We start from the raw sequence: 18,915 nt of genomic DNA, 5'->3' as shown, positions 1-18,915 counted from the left end.
TTTACCATGTGGCTTCAGTGTAGGGGGAGTAGGATGTCGTACGGACTCACGAGGGCTAAACATCGATATAAAGAGAATTGAGTAAACAGCAGCATAACATCTGAGATCAGTAAAGTGTTTCTTCTCATGAATCAAATATGACTTTGTGTGAAATCAGCCGCTGACTTCAGACCGTTATGTGATTGTCACCTGAAGCCGATCCCAAGTTTCCTCGGGCTGAAGCGAGTTTGCAGGAATCTCCCGACAAGACCGGACAGACACCAGGAATCCGACCTCACCCTCCCAGCCACATCCTCCCGCCCTCTCTCTCTCTCTCTCTCTCTCTCTCCCTCTCTCTGTCTCTCTTCCAGAACACACAGTCAAAAGCTTGGGGGTAAAATAACCAGCGTAATTAGTGTGTAACAGTAAAACCATCTTTTGTGGACTGGAGAGAGGGTGAAGAGATTTGTTAACTTATTCTGATTTGTGTTCGCAGGTCTTAATCGAGCAGGATTCACAATGCTGCAGCTGGAGTGGATCACATCCCTCCAGGGATCCTTTTAAATGTTTTTTTGTTGTGTTGCCTTTTGCATTTTATGTAAAGCACTTTGAAAAGCCTTGTCGAAACAACCTCTACAAATAAACTCGCCTTGCCTGTTCTGTTGTATTGAAGTGAAACCAGGTGTCTGACAACGCCTTAAAAAACGTGAAACAACGCCGCGCTGCCTCTTTGTGTGTCGTTCATACAGGAAACTAAAAACCTTAAAAAGTATTTCTATACCATTAATAACCAGTAAATATGTAAAAACTCACTTCTGCCTTCAGCAGCATCTCTGTCATTTTAAACAGCGTTGGGACGTAACAAAGTATATTTAGTTTGTTGTTGTACTAGAGTACATTTTTCATGTGTCAGCACTTATGTACAACAGCAAAGTAAATGTACTTTGTTTATTTACTCAAATAAAAGTCCAACAATAACTCTTCTCCTCCCTAATCTTGGCCGTGGCCTCTCGTTCTTTACTTATATCCATATAAAAACACACCGTGAATATCTAATACTGTTCTTTCTTTGAAAAAATGCAGTGGAGTAGAACGTACAGATATTTGCTGATATATGTTGTGGAGTAAAATTAGAAAGTACCTGAAAATGTATCTACTTAAGTGTATTTTTCATGTATCTTTACTTACAAGTATGAGAGACATAATGAGTAATTGACAATTGTAGTCGGAAATATTATACTCTCTGCAATAATTTTTATTCCTATTACTTACTTAATACTTATTTTTAATTTTATTTAAGTTTTGTCTTTTTATTTGTACTTTAACCAAAGTGAAATGTCTGAGTTCTTCCTCCACCGTTGCTTTTAGATCCAAAAAAAACCAATATTAAATCAATGACATCAATAATGTAGGATACAACTCAGATTCATATATTACTCCCTTTAATATAATGCTTTCAGCTTTTTGAGTAGAAAAACTCACATTTCATACTGTACAGAAGAGCCCACAGGAAATATGCACATGATACAAAGGCAGAAAAATATATTGTCAGATGTGTAAATACTCTTTTCCACAACAAAACCCCCATGAACTGTAAAAATATGAACGATGAGTCAAAGTCTGACTTGACCTTGTTTAACATGAGTCATATACAGATTCCCACAATCCATACACACACACTTTCATAAATATACACACACACATAATATATACATGTATTCTAATGGTGGTATACGGTGGTATATGACTTGTCGTCCACCTTTCTTGTCCATCATCCATCCTTCATCCCCCCCCTGAGCTTATTCTGCAGACCACCCCCTCCTCCGCTCTACGGCCCCGCAGACCCGGTGGTATCATCGCTATCGGCTCCTTGGGGAGAACCTGGCATGGACCCTCCGACCGACCCGTCCTCTTTCCCCGCCCTCTCTCCTCCCGCTCTCCTGGCAGCCTTCCCCTTCAGCAGGGGGCTGTCGGGGTGGAGCGAGTGGAGGTGGATGCCCAGCTCGTCCTGCGTCCCCGCCGTGTGGCCGCACTCCTCGCACACGTACAGCTTGTTGCGCCGCTCCTTGTAGGCGTACTTGAGGGTGACGCTGTGGATCTTCTTCATGTGCGACTCCAGGGAGCAGCGCTGGGTGAAGGCCTTGTCGCACAGGCTGCACTTGTACGGGCGGACGCCTGCGGGAAAATCAAAATGTGTCACACGTTTTTCTTCTTCTTCACGTCTGTCGAAAAAACCGAGCGGCTGCGTTTTGACGTGGAAGTGCGAGGTTACCTGTGTGTGTGCGAACGTGTCTCTTGAGGTCGAAGGTGTCGTTGAAGCCTTTGCCGCAGAAGGTGCAGATGTGTCTCTTGGTCTCGTTGTGACACTTGACGTGTCTGTTTAACATCCGCTGGTACTGGAAGGACTTCTGACAAACCTGCAGGCAGGAACACTACGGTCAGGGAAATCACCTTCACAGCCTCGATATAACTTTTATAAAGTTTTATAAAGTTTTCCCATGAATACAAGTTGGTATTTTGAAGAACTGTGTCCAAGTGAGATGCAGTTTCAGTACACGTGTGTTAATTTTACCGAATAAATGTCCAAATATCAAATCTAATAATACCAACGTGGATTCCAGGTTAAAGTTCCGGACTGGTTCATACCTGACACACGAACAACCCTGTTTTCGCCGTCGCCGAACTTTGACCTGTGGATCTGGTTACCATGGGGACCACCTCCAGCTGGGTAGGGGTGGTTGTCAGGGCAACGGGCATCACGGTGGCAGGTGGGGTCAGTGGGGGGGTTGTGGGAATGGGTGGAAGAGAGAGAGGTAAAGTGGTGGGGCTGGGGGGTAACTCGCCCGTGGTCACCTGCGGCGGAGAGAGAGAGAGAGAGAGAGAGAGAGAGAGAGAGAAGGAAAACTTGAGTTTTTGTTTGATGTTTAATTTATATTTGTCTCCACCGACACTTTCAGCTGCTCGTTCGCTCACCTTGATTTTGGATCGGACGTACGTGGAGCTGCCCAGCGACCTCCTCCTGACCTCCGACCTCCCGCCCAGAGAAGCATCGGGGCTCCGCGGCCGTCCCAGCACCGTGCTGGACGGCAGCTCGGCGTGCGTCCGCGCATCGGATACAGAGCGTTTGGTGAGGCAGAGCGGCGTCGTTTCAGCAGGGCTGGCCTCAGCCTCCATCAGGCAGGACGAAGGGAAGATGGAGACTAGAAAGGAGAGAGGGAGAGAGAGAGAGAGAGAGAGAGTCAGTGTCTTCTAAAAACACACATGTACTGTAAAAAAAAAAGCATGATATTTATTCTCATCTCTGGGAAATAGTGATTACAATAGTACCACAATAACAATCAATAAAAGAAACTTTTATTGGAAGGTAAGTCATTTCCCAGGCAAATATAAAAAAGGCTCCATATTATTTAAATTCTTAAGAATAATTGTCTAAATCAATAATTTGGACGAAACTATATCAGTTCAAAGTTTTTAAATGTTTTTATCGACTATGAAGAGTCAGAAATAAAATTAAGTTCAGGCCTTATTTCTACAGATTAAAACACATTTTAGCGGAAAATATTGTGCTCAGCTTTTGTTTGTGTCTCCTCAGGTTGCACGGTTCTACGTCACCTTCTGTGCACGAGAAAATCCTAACATATCAAATTAAATTAAAATCATGCAAGGTTTCAAATTCATCATTTGCATTCGCTTCGTTCGTTTCCAACAAACAACGTGCGATTTATAAGTAAAACTACGGACTGAGGGTGAGACACGTGTGAAAGAATATTTTTTTAAATATTCAACTTCACAACGGGTCTCAGCGTGCACCACTTCATGTTTACACAATCTCTCAATTAACAAACGTGCAGAGTTAAACATGTTTGCATGCGAGGCTGTGTGTGCATATCTGGCCTGTTGTTTTACACGCACGCACGCGCGCACACCCACACACACTACCATTACAGACTTGTCCAGCCAGACAGTCTTGCAGCACCAGCTCTGAACCTTCCTCAAACAATCCACCTCCACAGATATGGTGTGTGTTTGTGTGTGTGTAGCCAGAGGCAGGTGTGGTTCCACTCAGTGAGATGAAACTGAAATTTAAATGCAGGAATCACTCACAGAGCTCCGGTGGCTTTCATTAATGACTTTAGTTTATGAAATACTGAGAAAAATTGGTCTAAAACATAATTTAAATCAGGAAGTGCACCGATGGACGAGAGGCACCTCTTCTAAAACACACAATTGTTTCTGAATATGAGAAGCGATAGAAATGAGTAGATATGAATCTTTCACAAATCATCAGTGCAGAAAAGACTGAGACTAGAGCCTGGTTTTCACATACGTATCTGTGTTTACACTAAAAAGACATAGACAGACAAAGAAAAGATGAAAATACTTGTTAAAAGAGGACGCGGATGAAGAGTCTCCAGACCTTGTGGTAAAAACCCTGCGTCGAAATAATGTATTTTCAATTTAGAAGCTCTTCGCTTGTGTTTGTTTTTGTCTTTTTATTTATGGTTTATTATAATAAAGTTTATGGTAAAACTGTAAAACATGGAACCTCAGTTACATTTCATATTCATCATTGACAAATTACAGCAACATCTGAAAAGATGTTTACTCCTAATATCATAACATCATCAGCCCCAGAAATCTACACAGTTTAATAATATTCATAATAAAAATAATGTGTGGGACCGTTACACAAGTTGGAAACTCTTTCTTTATTGTTCCAGTGAACTGATGGTTTCTGTGGTGACTGCTGCCGGCTGGACATTTAATCTCATCTTGTGTTGTTTGTTCACCCCCCCCTCCCCTCCCCTCAACAATGAACGAGGGTGTGTGTGTGTGTGTGTGTGTGTGTACTTAGGTATATGTGTGTTTGGAAGGTGGAAGATACAGAGACCCAAAGTTTCTGAGAGGAGGGTGTGGGAACTGTGTTGATCAAAACACTCTCATGATTTCTCCTGGTTCCATTTAATGTCGCTCAGGTGAGAGAACGAGTCAACAATCGGCAGATAACCTTATCTGACGCAGTGTGTGAGTCTCTGCGTGTCTTATGTATAAGTGCATGTGTGTGTTTGCTAAAGGCGGCTGCAGCAGGCCTCCTGAGAAGTCCGTTACATTTCCTTCCATCCAATAAACATTAACCTCGCAGCGGCCTCGGGACAAACCGAGAGCACAGATCCTGAGCTCAAAGTGATGAACACAACCACACCATTAAACACGAGCTCAAGAGTAGGGGTCCGACCGAGGTGGATCTTTGGGGCCGATGCCGAAACAGATAATAGAAAGTAAAAAAACATCCAATGCCTGATATTTATATTTAAAAAAAACATTTGGCAATGATTCCTGAGTAAGAACTCTTCTGACAAAGAAATGTGACTGAGGTCTGATGTTTTACAGTTTAACTATAAACTATAAATACAGAGATAAACAGATACGACCGAGCTGAAAGGAGCTAATTCTGTTTATTTAGCCGGTAAACTTGCTCACACCTGCTGGTTTCGGCGTAAAAGAAGAAAACTGTTATTTGTGGTGTGTTTGATTGATGCAAAGGGTAAAAGTGTGACCTCACACGGACGACGAGACACCAGGAAGTCGTTCGGACACTTCGACGTGGACCGAACAAACAGGATGTAACATGTTGGTTAGTTCATGAGCTTCAGAGACGCTGTCAGATGGATCTTCTTTATTTTTGGACACACCACCTGTGTTTCCATGCTCGATGCTAAGCTAAGTTAGCCGGGCCTCTGGCTGCAGCACATTTACCCAAAGGTCATTTTACTCTCGTCAACAAAGCAAATGAACAGGTTTTTCTTTAATAAGCAAAAAAACAGGTTTCCTCAAAACTTAGCAGAAGGATGTGGTATGCATCAGGGAACTACCTTTAGAGGACAAGGGCAATTATCATACCTCTCTCTGGGTGAGCATGTGCGCGTGTAGGCGTGTGTGCGTGTCCCTCTGTCACGTGCATAAAAACACACGTCAGGCAGGTACATCAAGTAACGGCACATACCACAAACTTAAGCTGAGACCGTTGCGGGGGTTTGGTGAGGAGTGTTAACTGTGCGTAATTGCGCACGGAGTATCCTGTTTATTATTGAGAAATGTTCCCATGACAAACTGGATCTTCTCTGTTATTTACAGCTGTTTCTGTTTTAAGTTCCACACTGATGAAAAGTCAGATCTACAGAATCTCATCGTGTTGTGTAATATGTTTATTTCTCTTTGGGGGACTTGGTTCATTCTCTGTGTTTTGTGCGTAAAGACGAGCCATGAAAGGCGTCACAGCTGTGGAGCAGGCCTGAAACAACGATGCTTCTGTTGAGGTGATTGAATATTTTTCAAGTTTTAGTTGCTCCTCCTTTCTTTTTTTTTTAAAAACACCTGGAAGTTGGATGCGGTTCAGTTCATCCAGAGTGTTAAGAAGAGGATGTGATAGTCAATGATTAAAAGTTAACGGTGATGGGAAGAAGAGGGGAAAGACGGTGAGGGGGGAAGGGTGAGAGAGAGAGAGGGTGGGGGGAAGCAGAGAGGGAGAGAGGTTTAGGGTGTAGTCCGTTATTTGTTATCTGATACCGACGTGGTCTTACAATAAAAACTCCACCGATGGCAACAATGGGGATTGTTATCGAGGAGGGAGAGAAAGAGTCGCTGGGAAAACGTGGATTCTCGCCACTTGTCATTTAAATGTAAGTCAAAGCTCAGAATCTGACAGTCGACACATGTCAGGTCTTGTACTTTTTCAGTTGGGACTCCTGAGGGAGGGTAGTGGGCCTTTAATCCGTTTCCATGTTTGCTTGAAAAAAAAATGATTTCGTTTTAAAAAACAACTTAAAATCGGAGGAACGTCTGTGAAAACCACCTCAATCATTCCCACAATCACTCAACAGTGTAGTGAGATTAAATTATTAGTGTTCACTCACAGGCCGGAGCTGAATGTCTACTATTTAAAAAGGTCTTTAGAAGGTTCAGCTGCTCAAGGAAGAAGGTTTGCAATCAGAGGCTGAAGGTCGATGTGAGAAAAGCAACGGGCCCTGTGACCATTTATAGGCCGCAACAAACTCCACAGTTATTAAATGACACAACGAAAGCAAAGGTGTGAATATTCTGACTTCCCTGTTCGCTTGATATCTTTTTTCCCGGTTTTATTTTATTGGTATTTGTGATAAGTGGAGTGTGACAGTTGGATCAAATCTAGTTTTACGCATGATAACGAGGCCAGCTTGTTAAAAATGGATTCAAAACGTCTCCACACATGCATGCACTCTCACACCGCGGTGTTTCCCGTTATTCGGTGGCCCCGGCCCCGTTACACTCGCCACACGACCCCCCACCCCACCCCCCCCACCCCCGCTCTCCCGAGCCTCCGCACTCATGTTCCCCCCGGTGGCTTCAAACATCCAACCCCACAAATCCCGTGCGTAAAAGGCACCGGGGTGACCCAGAGGAACCCGCCTCGGCTCCAGCTCCTTCTCCCACAGAATGAAAACAACATGGCTCATCACGGCAGCGTGGACTCACCTGGGATATAAACGTCTCCTCGTTCATGATCGGGCAGCTCGCTCCAGTTCCGCTTCCCCGGCGAAACGTTCGCCTTTTTCACCAGAAAGGCCCGCGGCATGTTCGATCCCGACCACCAGGGGCTTCGGACAAGGGTTTTGAGGAGAAGCAGAAAAAGTTGGAAAAGCAGGAAACTCCAACGGTAAACGAGAAGGTGTCTTCTCCTCCCTCCCTCCGCGCACCTTTCCTCTCCTTCTCTTTCTCACTCAAACACACCTTGTCGTCTCTTCTCCCTCCTTTCCAGTGTCGAATAAAAAAAAAAACCAGCAGCGAGAGGAACAGAAAGTGTTTGGACGTCGGGACAGGTGAGTCCGCTCAGCTCAGGTGAGCTCAGGTAAAGAGACGAATATTAGCTCGCGCGCCCGCAAGTAACGGGAGTGTGTGTGTGTGAGCGAGTGAGCGAGAGAGAGAAAGAGAGAGAGACCTCTGCAGATAACACACGCACACACACTCACGGTGAGTCGACAGAGGTGAGTCAAACACAGGTACTCATTTAAAAGCAGGAAACTGGCGGCAGCGCGCATGCGCCTCAGAAATAACGGTGACAACAAGCTGCTGGAGGAGCCTGGGTGTGTGTGTGTGTGTGTGTGTGTGTGTGTGTGTGTGTGTACCTGCTCAACCGGTTTACCACTCCTCTCTCTCTCACTCTCTCTCTCTCTATGTGTGTCAATCTTTGCTCTCTCTACCTTCAACTCTTCTCTCCATTCTGCTTCAAGGTGTGGGGGAATGACAAGAAGAGGAACAACTGCAGGGAATGTGTGTGTGTGTGTGTGTGTGTGTGTGGAGAGGGGGTGAAGGCCAGTTATACAACACAGACACACACAGGCCTGCACACACATGAACAGGGAGACAACAACAGCAACAGTAATAATGATTATTTATAACTGTCTTCCATATTTGGACGACGACTTTCTGTTCGAGCGTTTTCATCCTGAAACGTCGTCGTTGATGAAACAGAAACTACCAGAGTGATTTCGATGATGAGGCCTGAGAGGAGCCCATTAAACTCTGCACGTGGATCATTAGTGGACGTATTTTTAAGATTTTGTCTTTAACATTGCAACACGCAATATTGTTTTTAGTTTTTTTTAAATCTAGGCACATTTAGTCAGTTGATATTTTTACGTGTGCACAGTTTGGTGCAGATATTCCATTAAATAGTGTGTGAGCTTTGTTTCTCTTGATTTTAGCTTTAATATAATAAATGAAATTCAGCATTTTTGTTGATTCATCAGAGAAGAATTCAAGAATCTTGACTGATATTTATGAGTGTGTGTGTTTTTTTTTGTAATAGTGAATTTAACCGAGGTCTCATAAGGAGACTGCTGGGTGGAGGTGTGAGCTGAGTGACATCCTGGTTCTTCTTTTGATCTCAGACATGCGGCAGCGTGATGTCATGTTGCCAAACCTGTGAACGCAAATCTCGCCTCCTTTCTTCCAGCATTTATTTCATTCATTTTATTTCTTTCAGCTGCCGACTGAACATAGGATCCAGGTTTTACTGTAAACTTTCCGGGGGCTTTACAAGAGGCTTTTATGCAAAGCAGGGACTTGCCCTCACAGCTCGGGGGCCCCTGAAATGACTAATTACTCACCAGTGTCGTCAGCTTTGTGAGCTTTGAGGATTGTCGACGTACAGGAGACTGGAAGATCAGGAACCCCCCCCCCCAACGAGAGATAACGCCCTGAACTTTCTGCCAAAGGCTTTGTGATGTTAGAGGTTTGGTTGAGGACTAGAACGTCACTGTGTGAAGTTTGGTTCAGTGGAGGGGCCCCTGTTCCTGCATGTGTTCTGTCGGGGGAGTTCCATCCAAAAATATCTGTCCACACAAGCGGTTTGTCTCCGTGTCCCCGTCCGTACGCTTGAACACGCTCATCACGTGTGTTCGTATAATATTCTGTCGCTGCTCTGGTGACGAGACGTGAACGTACGTAAGGAATTTGCTGGTAAAAGCTAAAAATCTGTGTTGAAACCGGTTCGTAAAGAAAGAGATGAAAACATCTTTTCCAGCATCGAACATCGTCATCGTTGCTTTTTTAATTTAATCTCTTTGAACGATCCCTCGTCTGGACGCTGCAGGACACTCGTGATGGAGATGTGCGTAAATTTGACTCTACTGCACATGTGACAGATCATTTCGCAGGAAGTGTGAAAGAACACTGATTTTTAATTTAAGTACGTTTCGAAACAAGCAACAAAGGAATTTGTCAGTTGCCTTATTTTTCTATTTTCCTGTGTTGACTTCGTTGGAGATGCGGTGGAACCCTCCAGTCAGCCTGAGGAACACCTTCAGTATTTAATCTGTAGATTATAGATGAGACGAAGTGTTGATCGTTGATCGACAGAAAACAAATCAGCAGCTTTTTAGTAATTTAAGCAAGAATGCGAGAAATTCACAGGTTGCAGCTTCTTAAATGTGAAGATTTTTGTTTCACAAATGAAGAAGCAGCAGGAGGCAGGACATGATGAGGACGCTCTGGGAGCTCCTCCTATTTCCAAGTTGACGTCTTCGTCCTCGTCTTCGTCGTGTACGGCTCCGCTCTATCATCCTGAGATGTTTTCATTCTTCCAGTTTCACGTCCGTCTTGATAAATTTAAACCTGAACCTGGAGGAAAACAGTGACTTGTGGACGTAGGGGGCTGAAGTGCGATGGTGTCTGTCTCTGTCTCTGTGGGTTATGACATGTTGAGGATTCAGGTGTTTGGAGAGGCCTCGGAGGGGAAGGGTCTGAGTGAGAAGGTGTAATTACAGAGAACAGTGGTGGAGCAGGAGGGGGCCGTAAACACACACCGCAGGAGGAAAGGTGGAGCAACACTGATCCCTCAATGACTCATTTACATTTACTCACCTACAGGCCTTTAAAGCTGACATGTTAAATGAACTCATCACTGGGGGCATTGAGTGTTCAGTCCATGAAACTATTATCCACGGCCCTGACGGACTGGAGACCAGCTCAGGGTCTAACGTCAGCGGTGATCCAGCTCCTCCTGCGACCCTGAAAGGATCAGCAGTTCAGATCATGGATGGACGGACATCGTGACCAGCAGATGAACTAATATGAGCGATTTAAGTATCGACTGACACAATCCTGACGATTCATCAATGACACCGATGTTCCCTTTATGACTGAATCCTGTTTTATTGTAGATTCTCATTCAAAGGGCCTCAGATTGGAACCTCATGTATTTGAGGTGACAGGCTGTGGTTGTTGAGAGGAGGCGTCCGAGGAGAGGTGTGGTGCAGGAGCTGTGAATGAACGGTATGTCGCCCGGGCTGTTCGAGGAGTTTGGGCAGATCGGCAGCTTTGCTCCCTCGTAACTAACATCGATACTCTCATCCTCTTATTTTTAACAGCTGCTGCATAAAACAGTTTCTTTTGCTGAATCCACCATGGATAGAACTGAGGTAGAGGAGAGGAGATATTTGCTGGTTAAATTCTCGGAGCATTTCCTTCATTGTAGGATTCTCTGGAGATATTGCCATCCCACAATCCCTTGCAGCAGCAACAGTTATTAGCCTGGACAAAATTCAGTCGCTCGGCTTTTTAACTGGAACTCAGAGATACGATCACGTCACAGGTTTTACATGATTGAATTTGTATCGGTTCATTTTTACGGCTCTGCGTGGGTGAGCTGTCACTTCCTGAACTCAGGCTGAAAACACGGGGGGGGGGGAACAGAACGTTCGCCATCAGGGCCCAGAGGAAAAAAGTCTGTCTCACACGTTTAAATCTTCAGGAGGAATATTCCTGAAGGTTATTATTTGTGTACTTGTACTGCGTGTACTGTAGTTTAACCATTTGTTTTCATGTTGTGCAGCATGTTGCTAAAAAAGTTCTCTGTAAATAAAGTTATTCCTCAAATCCTTGACCTTGTGGCGTTTTCCATCGAGGTCTCAGAAACGCTCTCGTAGGGTCATTTTCTTTCTCACTGTTCGTCTGCAGCCGTGAAGCTGCCGAGGGAGACAGCGAGGAGAGGCAACAGGATCAGGAGCGGGAACTTTACAACCTGTTCAACCTGATCGACAACCTCATCTCGTCGCCGCTCTCCTCCACACGACTGTTATTCCTGTGTCTCTGTTCTCCGTGTTTCCGTATTTAGAGGAACACACATTCCTTTCTTCTGTTTTATCGTCTTTGTTCAAGTGATGATACACCGAGGTGTCCTGGGACCTGAAGGACCTGATATGTAAATGAGGAGTAGAGTTACTATCTTTATAGATGTGTGACATGAAGGACAAAAATATCACTCATAGTCTAAAGATGGACGACATGACTGAAAAACTGAACCCAAATCATCTCAATTGCCCCCTGGTGGCTGGCTGCATATGTAGACTCTAATGATACTTCAGGCACCATGTGTGATAAATAGCGTTGGGTCATATCGTCCTATAGGATGCAGACGTTCCTACAACAAAGTGTTTGAACTATGCATGCTGTAATTTTTGGACTTGTTCATGAAAATGTGTTTTTCTGACCATATTTTTGTTGATCTTGACCTTTGACCTTTGACCGATCAACTCTAAAATGTAATGATCTGGAGACGATCAGCCGAGGAATATTCATTCCAAGTTTGGTGAAAACGGACTCGTGCATTGTTGAGATACTTTGCACACATACACGCACAGATAGGCCAAAACATCACCCTGCTTGTTTGACCATGCGGCACTGGGATGGGTGATGTTAAATAAAGGAAATGGAAGCAGCCACAAATAACAATAAACACAAAGTCATCAGAGTTACATCTTATTTTCATAAGTGTCCTGTCGTAAACAGCAAAGATCGGAATAAGTTAAGAGTGAAACAGAAGTCAGTATTTGGTTGGGAACTTTGTAGACGTTAGCCACGACCTCAAGTGATTTAAATCTCATTTGACTCGAACAGGAGTGAAGATATTCTACCTGACCTACTTATTCCTGTTATTTTGACTTTAGCTGCTTCTGTGTGCGTCGCTGAGTTCATAGCGTTTGTTTTCCCAGCACTGGGTGGGAGCACCAGTCAGGTAACATACCTGTGTGTGATGGTTAAATTTGTGAGAGGTGATGTGTTTGTCAAGTGAAGAAACGAAAGCAGAGGGAGCAGAAATAAAAGAAAGAGTTTAAAGGAGGTAAAGAGCAACGTGACAGAGGAATGATGAGGACGAACGAACTGAAGATAAACACAGTGTCGATGAGAAGGAAATGTCCGAGCACGTCAGTCAGACTCTACAATCAAAATTCCAGGAGTTAGTTTTCAGTCATGTTGAGTCAGTCACAGCAGTTAAAGCTACCTTAACTGGTTTTGGCCACCTGGGGGCAGCAGAAACACTGACATGAAATTCTCGTCCAGAAAAATCTCCTCCATCGTTAAACATTGAAAAGAACCCCAGCTCAGATTGTGTAAACATCCAGAAGGTGGCGCTGTTGACCAGCTAAAGGAAAGAAGATGCAGCACATTAAACATTGATTAGGACGTTTTTTGACTTATCATGTTTTTGCTGTATTTTATTTTCTGTTTTGTTTAATCAGAGCAGATCAATGCTGCACATATCCCCCCTCCAGATTTAAAGTCACCATTATGGTGAAGAGGAGATAAAACTGAACGTGACAACAGACGAAAGGATCAATGAAATGAGACTGAAAATAAAATAGAATGAAATAAAATAGTAAAGGGGCTTCTAATAATTCTAAGGCATCGATAAAATCCAGCAGTTCTTCTTCACATGCGTCAGAGCCTAAAACATATTTATTCATCTATTTGTTTATCTACGTGTTTATTAATTTATGCATTCATTTGTTTTGTTTGTGTATTTATGTTTTTTTTAAATCTATTTGTTTATTTATGTGTTTAAAGTCAAAGTCAGCTTTATTGTCAATTTCTGCAAAACATACACAGACACATCGAGGAATTGAAATTTCTCAGACTCTCGGTCTCCCCATCAACACAGACCTAAAAAAACAAGTCTAAGGTTTAAGGAGAACAGGTATAAATATAAAACATCTACTATTGTGTTATTCATTCATGCATCCACTTGTTTTGTGTGTTTATTTATTTTTAAATCTATCTGTGTGTTCATGTGTTTGACCTCCGGGGCAGCAGGTGGCGGTAGTGAGCTCGGTCCAGCCTCGGACAGGCGGAGACGCAGGATCAGACCCGGAAGTGTGTGCGACGCATGGCCATGTGACCGCAGCAGTGACGGGGACGCGCCTCTCTACCTCTCTCCCTCCCTCCCCCACGGGAGGAGTCTCCCTCCGCAGCCTGAGCTCTTCCGGAGCCTCTGAACCGTTACAGCCGTCATGGCCGCCAGGAAGAGATGCCTGCCCTCCGCTAACGGAGCGCAGGACGCCCCGCTGCCCGCCCGCAAGCAGCAGATCCGGGGCAGCGGAGAGAGACACGTCGCCGCGTTGATCCTGGCGAGAGGCGGAAGCAAAGGGATCCACCTGAAGAACATCAAGACGCTGGCCGGGGTCCCCCTCATCAGCTGGGCCCTGAGAGCCGCCGCAGACTCCGACATGTTCCACAGGTACAGTTATCATCGACCTCATTAAAAACCTGTTTAACACCAAAGTCTAAAACCACACATCTGCTCCGGACCCCATCAAAACTGCATCTCATGGTGTGTTTATATTTATTAAATGTTTTAACGTGTACTTCCTCGTGTTTCAAAAAAAAAACTACTTCATGAGGTTTATTCAAATACAACTGCAGTTTTCTCCTGGAGATGATTCCACAAAGTGCATGAAAATCAGTTTAAATAAGAAGGAGAAATACAAGTCAGGAGTTTAAACCTTTTCTCTCTTTTTTTTTTTTTAAGTGTCTGCAAATGTGTTTATTTGTTTGTGTTTTTAGAGTCTTGGTTTAAAAAGAAATTAAGAAATTCATCTTCAGAGCTGAGCTGTTAAATTATTATGATCGTTAAGTGCAGCCCTCAAAGTTGATTTTTTTCTAGAGCTGGGCAATGGGACCAAAACTTTTATGAGATAAAAAAAAAAGTGGTATTGTGTTATAAGAAATCATATAACGATGCACATTTATGTTTGTTTTTCTGCTAAAAATGTCCTTTTCCTAATTAAAGTTCTATATAATTGTTTGTGTTTTCTTTTGGTCATTTATAATAAAGTTTACGGTTGAACTGTAAAATTTAAAACCTCAGTTATACTTTGTCATGAGTCGTGTTGGCGTCTGCCTCCAAAATAGAATGAAACCCGAGAAAGAAAGTGTGTATTGTCATCGTACATGGGAATGCAGTACCAAACAAAGTGAATACATTACTTAATATAATGTTACTTATTAATATACGGCCAATAAAAGATGTTTTCATCTTCGCAGTGTGTGGGTATCGACGGACCATGACGAGATTGAGAAAGTGGCAAAATCCTGGGGTGCGAAGGTTCATCGCAGGAGTCCTGAAGTTTCCAGAGACTCTTCGACTTCACTGGAAACCATTCAAGAGTTTGTGAGGCTCAACCCAGGTAAACTTTGGAGAAGTCCACGTTGTGCATTCTTTAGTGTCAAAGCAGCAACAGCTGTTCAGGTCGTAACTCCACTCGCTGTGCATCTGTTTAATTAGCAACTGCGCGTCGTCTGAGCACAGAGAGAGCGGAGACAAAGCAGCTGTGAGACTCAGAGCTTTTTTTTTTTTGATGACTTGATTTCACAGAGGTGGACGTGATATGCAACATTCAGGCCACGTCCCCGTGTCTTCATCCGTTTCATGTGAAGGAGGCCGTGGAGATGATCACGCTGCAGGGCTACGACTCCGTCTTCTCCGTGGTCAGGAGACACCAGTTCCGCTGGCAGGAGGTCAAGAAAGGATGTAAGTCAACAGAGGCTTGGTAAAGCTGTGCATTGTGAAAAGTGCTTATTAACCCTCGCGATGCTTCTCTGCAGCTGGTGAGTTGACAAAGCCGCTCAACCTGGACCCAACCAACCGGCCACGACGTCAGGACTGGAACGGAGAGCTGTGTGAGAATGGGTCCTTGTATTTCACCACGAGAGACATTTTGAAGGAGGGACTTCTCCAGGTAACGGAGCCACACTGGGTTTTCTGCTTCAGGATTTTTATGCTTCAAAAAAAAACTTTCTTCTAGTTTAAATGTTCAGCCTCTTTTTTTCATTTGTGTCTGCAGGGTGGTAAGGTCGGTTACTATGAGATGCTACCAGAGTACAGCGTGGACATAGACGTGGACATCGACTGGCCTGTGGCAGAACAGCGAGTTCTCAGGTGGGATGCATAGAAATGATCAGCTGGGGTCAGGTGGTTTAATCGTATTTAAATATATCATGACGTTTATTATTTTCTACTGGTAATCAAAGTACGTACGCGTCTGCTGGATCTAAACCAAACGATGATCCGTTCCTTTGGCTGGTGTCTCATTGAGGGTCTTTGTCTGGTGTCCATTTCCTCACAGGTATGGTTACTTTGGGCGGGTCACGCCGGAGGTGGTTCGGCTGATGTTCTGCAACGTTTCCGGATGTTTAACAGAAGGACGGATCTTTCTGTCTGTCTCCGGAGAGGAGATGGTTTCTATTAATACCAGAGACACTGTGGGCGTCCGGATGCTGCAGAAGGAGGAAGTGGAGGTTAGGATTTTAACATTAGAAACATTGTACTCCACCAAAGTTACCCACTGTGGTTCTGTTGGCACCTCCGGTCGCCCCGTATCGCTCGTGTTAAGCTCTGTCTCCTCCAGGTGGTGCTGTTGATGTCCACCGAGGACCCCGTGACCCAGAAGTTGGTCGACCAATTGTCCGAGAGGACAGGCTGCAAAGTCATCCTGGTGGGGGAGGAGCCGCTGAATGATTTGAAAGCGATCGTGGAGCAGAGGAAGCTGGAGTGGAAGGACGTGGCGTACATGGGTAAAGCACACGTGGTTTTCTATTGACTTCCATCTCAACGAGTTAAAGAAAGATTCCTGGATCGACACATACATTTAATGGGTTCTTCCTTGGCCCATTTTTTAAATATTTTCAACTCCGTTCAGTAGTTTTTAACATGTGATCCTTCTGACAAACAACCAACCAACTAGCTAACAAACACAAACCAACAAAGAGGTGTTGTTAAGGAAGTCCAGGTCCGTCTCGAGGACATGGAGTCATTTAGAAGGAATGACACTTGGTTATCGTCTGCATAGTTTTGATGAAAGATTCCATGTGAGCAGATAATCTGACCCGAGGAAGGAGGAGGTGTGTGTAGAGCAAATAGACGAGGGCCCCAGCACAGAGCCTTGTGGAACACCTGTGTTATCATTTGATGTTTATGTAAACGGACCTAGCTTCCTCCCTTATCATCTCACCTTTTTCTTCTCTCCTCAGGCAACGACAAAGCAGATGTCAACTGTCTGAACCTGGCGGGTTTGAGTGCAGTACCTGAAAATGCCCCAACGGTGGCCATCAATGCTGCAAAGTACACCTGCCACGCGTTGGGGGGGATGGGAGCCGTCCGGGAGTTTGCCGAACACATTCTCCTTCAGAGAGAAAAAGCAAAGTCTCAGATGAAGCAGGATCGAATCGACTGCGGCAACAAATGAGAAATTTAAAATCACTTCATATTGAAAGGTTTTAGAGTCAGTGCAGCTGATGCACATAAAAGTAATGAAACAGTTTGTATATGCATGATAAGTATTAAGATGTTTTACAGAAAGGATCTAATTTTAGGTGAGAGAACTCATAAAAACATTCAAGTCAAGTCTCAGTAGAAGCTGTCCTGCTCTTCAGTGCTTCACGGTCCAAAGGAATTATCAGAAAAATAAGGAATTTAAGTAACACTGTGAATATTGCACCCGACTAAAAAGTGAACCAACCTTGGTTTATTGTCGCAGTCGGAGCCTGAGATTCCGAACTCGGATGTGAACACCACAAAACCAAAATCTAAAACACTCGACTGAAAACACAACAACACTTAGCATCAATGAAGTTTAGGTTTGTTAGTTGTGAACAAGTGTAAAACAGAAAGTAAGACTTTTTTTAAAATGTGGATTTAACTCAAATTCCTTCCTCAGTATCTTATTAGAGATACAGCCTTTAAGTATTTTAAAATACTTTGGTACTCTAAATATGAGGGGAAGCATTTCAAGAACTTAAATCCTTCGTCCCGTTTAAAAATGTGTATTTATAAGTCCGGGGGAGCTGAGGGCTGTTAGCCAATAGGCTACTAGGATTAGCTCAGCGTGAATCTTGGGGCTTAGTTTGTTTTTACGTAAGGAATAGGAGTTTTAAAAAAAAATTCAAAATAAGAAATAGAAATAGGATATTGTTTATTTGCGGCTGAATCGTCCGGGAGTATTTTCCGATGCTTTAAGGTGGACGCAGAATCTCAGTGTGTGCTTGTTTCTCCAACAACGACGCTAACGAGGCTCCGTCGACTTCACATGTAACACCTTTGGTTTTGTGACCAGGCTCTAAGCTAACTGGAGCTAGCCAGCATTTTGCACTTTTATCCAGTCAGAGAAATAATATGTTTTTTTAATTTATAAGGAAATGTAAGTACCTGTATGTGTTAATGATACTTTTCAATTGGATTTAATCTGCTCACAAGCTGCTCTGATGATTGTTATTTCGCTCTTTTTTCATTTAATGACCTTTTTGGTCATTTTTCCTTTTTGTGCATAATTTTCAGTGAGGTTGAAAAATGAAAAAGGATTCAAAGTCTCTGTCGTGTGTTTTTAATTCAGAACAGAACCTCGGGCGTAGTTTGACGTTTTGGTTCTTGGTGCCTTGTGGCTTTCTCGCCTGGAGCCGAGAGACAGCGTCTCTTTGTTTAATCTGTTTAATCAGAGATGTTTAAAACGACAAGTTGTTGTGTTGCAGGGCGTTATCTGCTCGAGCTGAATCCTGGTGTGACCATTGTGACATCAGGAACTCAGCGGCCCTGCCAAGAAACCGCTCTGGGCGTTGTCTTTACATCAGTGTTTGTATGAAGCTTAAACAAATATAATAAAACCCAGTGAAGCTTTCGAGGTGTCAGTCGATGCATTTAATTCATTTGAAACGTCTCTTGGCTAAAGCTTCATATTTGGTAACTTAGTGAACTTTTTAGCTATTCCTGTCGTCTTCGGAGTCTCAGAGGACCCGATAGTGAAATCAACCACCTAAATAAACTGCATGAGATTTAAGGACTTACTCTTTAAGGACAAATCTTAACTGAACAAAGTTTTTAAAAAACTAGAGCATTTGCAGCTCTGTCCCTCATCCCACAGCTTCTCGCTTGGACATCAAACTTGTGATTAAACATCTCGTGGGACTGAGTTCTTTGCATTCCCTGTGAAAGTGGTTGAGCAGGAAGAGACCCGAGGGCCCCAAAAACTCCAGAGTCACCACACTACTATTAGTTTGATTGATTTGACTCTTTCTTGACGTTTCGAGTTGAATCTTTGACCCCGAGCCATAAAAACAGGTTCATCCAGA

The 18,915-nt window shown here is 43.8% G+C and overlaps 2 protein-coding genes across 2 annotated transcripts; one reads left to right on the top strand and one right to left on the bottom strand.

The window, feature by feature from the left end:
- Nucleotides 1-1,404: 1,404 nt before the first annotated feature.
- Nucleotides 1,405-7,916, bottom strand: ovol1a (ovo-like zinc finger 1a). Its single transcript, XM_020107889.2, has 5 exons — nt 7,492-7,916; nt 2,953-3,179; nt 2,626-2,832; nt 2,252-2,396; nt 1,405-2,154 (listed from the first exon to the last, which is right to left on the bottom strand). The coding sequence occupies exons 1-5, from the start codon at nt 7,589-7,591 to the stop codon at nt 1,808-1,810; spliced, it is 1,026 nt and encodes a 341-aa protein (XP_019963448.2). The 5' UTR covers nt 7,592-7,916; the 3' UTR covers nt 1,405-1,807.
- A 5,736-nt stretch (nt 7,917-13,652) lies between these two features.
- cmasa (cytidine monophosphate N-acetylneuraminic acid synthetase a) lies at nt 13,653-18,464 on the top strand. Its single transcript, XM_020107894.2, has 8 exons — nt 13,653-14,032; nt 14,839-14,981; nt 15,170-15,325; nt 15,400-15,533; nt 15,639-15,733; nt 15,921-16,092; nt 16,203-16,368; nt 16,825-18,464. The coding sequence occupies exons 1-8, from the start codon at nt 13,806-13,808 to the stop codon at nt 17,037-17,039; spliced, it is 1,308 nt and encodes a 435-aa protein (XP_019963453.1). The 5' UTR covers nt 13,653-13,805; the 3' UTR covers nt 17,040-18,464.
- Nucleotides 18,465-18,915: the final 451 nt, after the last annotated feature.

This window comes from Paralichthys olivaceus, chromosome 22 (assembly GCF_024713975.1).
Source record: "Paralichthys olivaceus isolate ysfri-2021 chromosome 22, ASM2471397v2, whole genome shotgun sequence".
Taxonomy (NCBI): domain Eukaryota; kingdom Metazoa; phylum Chordata; class Actinopteri; order Pleuronectiformes; family Paralichthyidae; genus Paralichthys; species Paralichthys olivaceus.
This window is presented reverse-complemented; position numbering and strand designations above follow the sequence as displayed.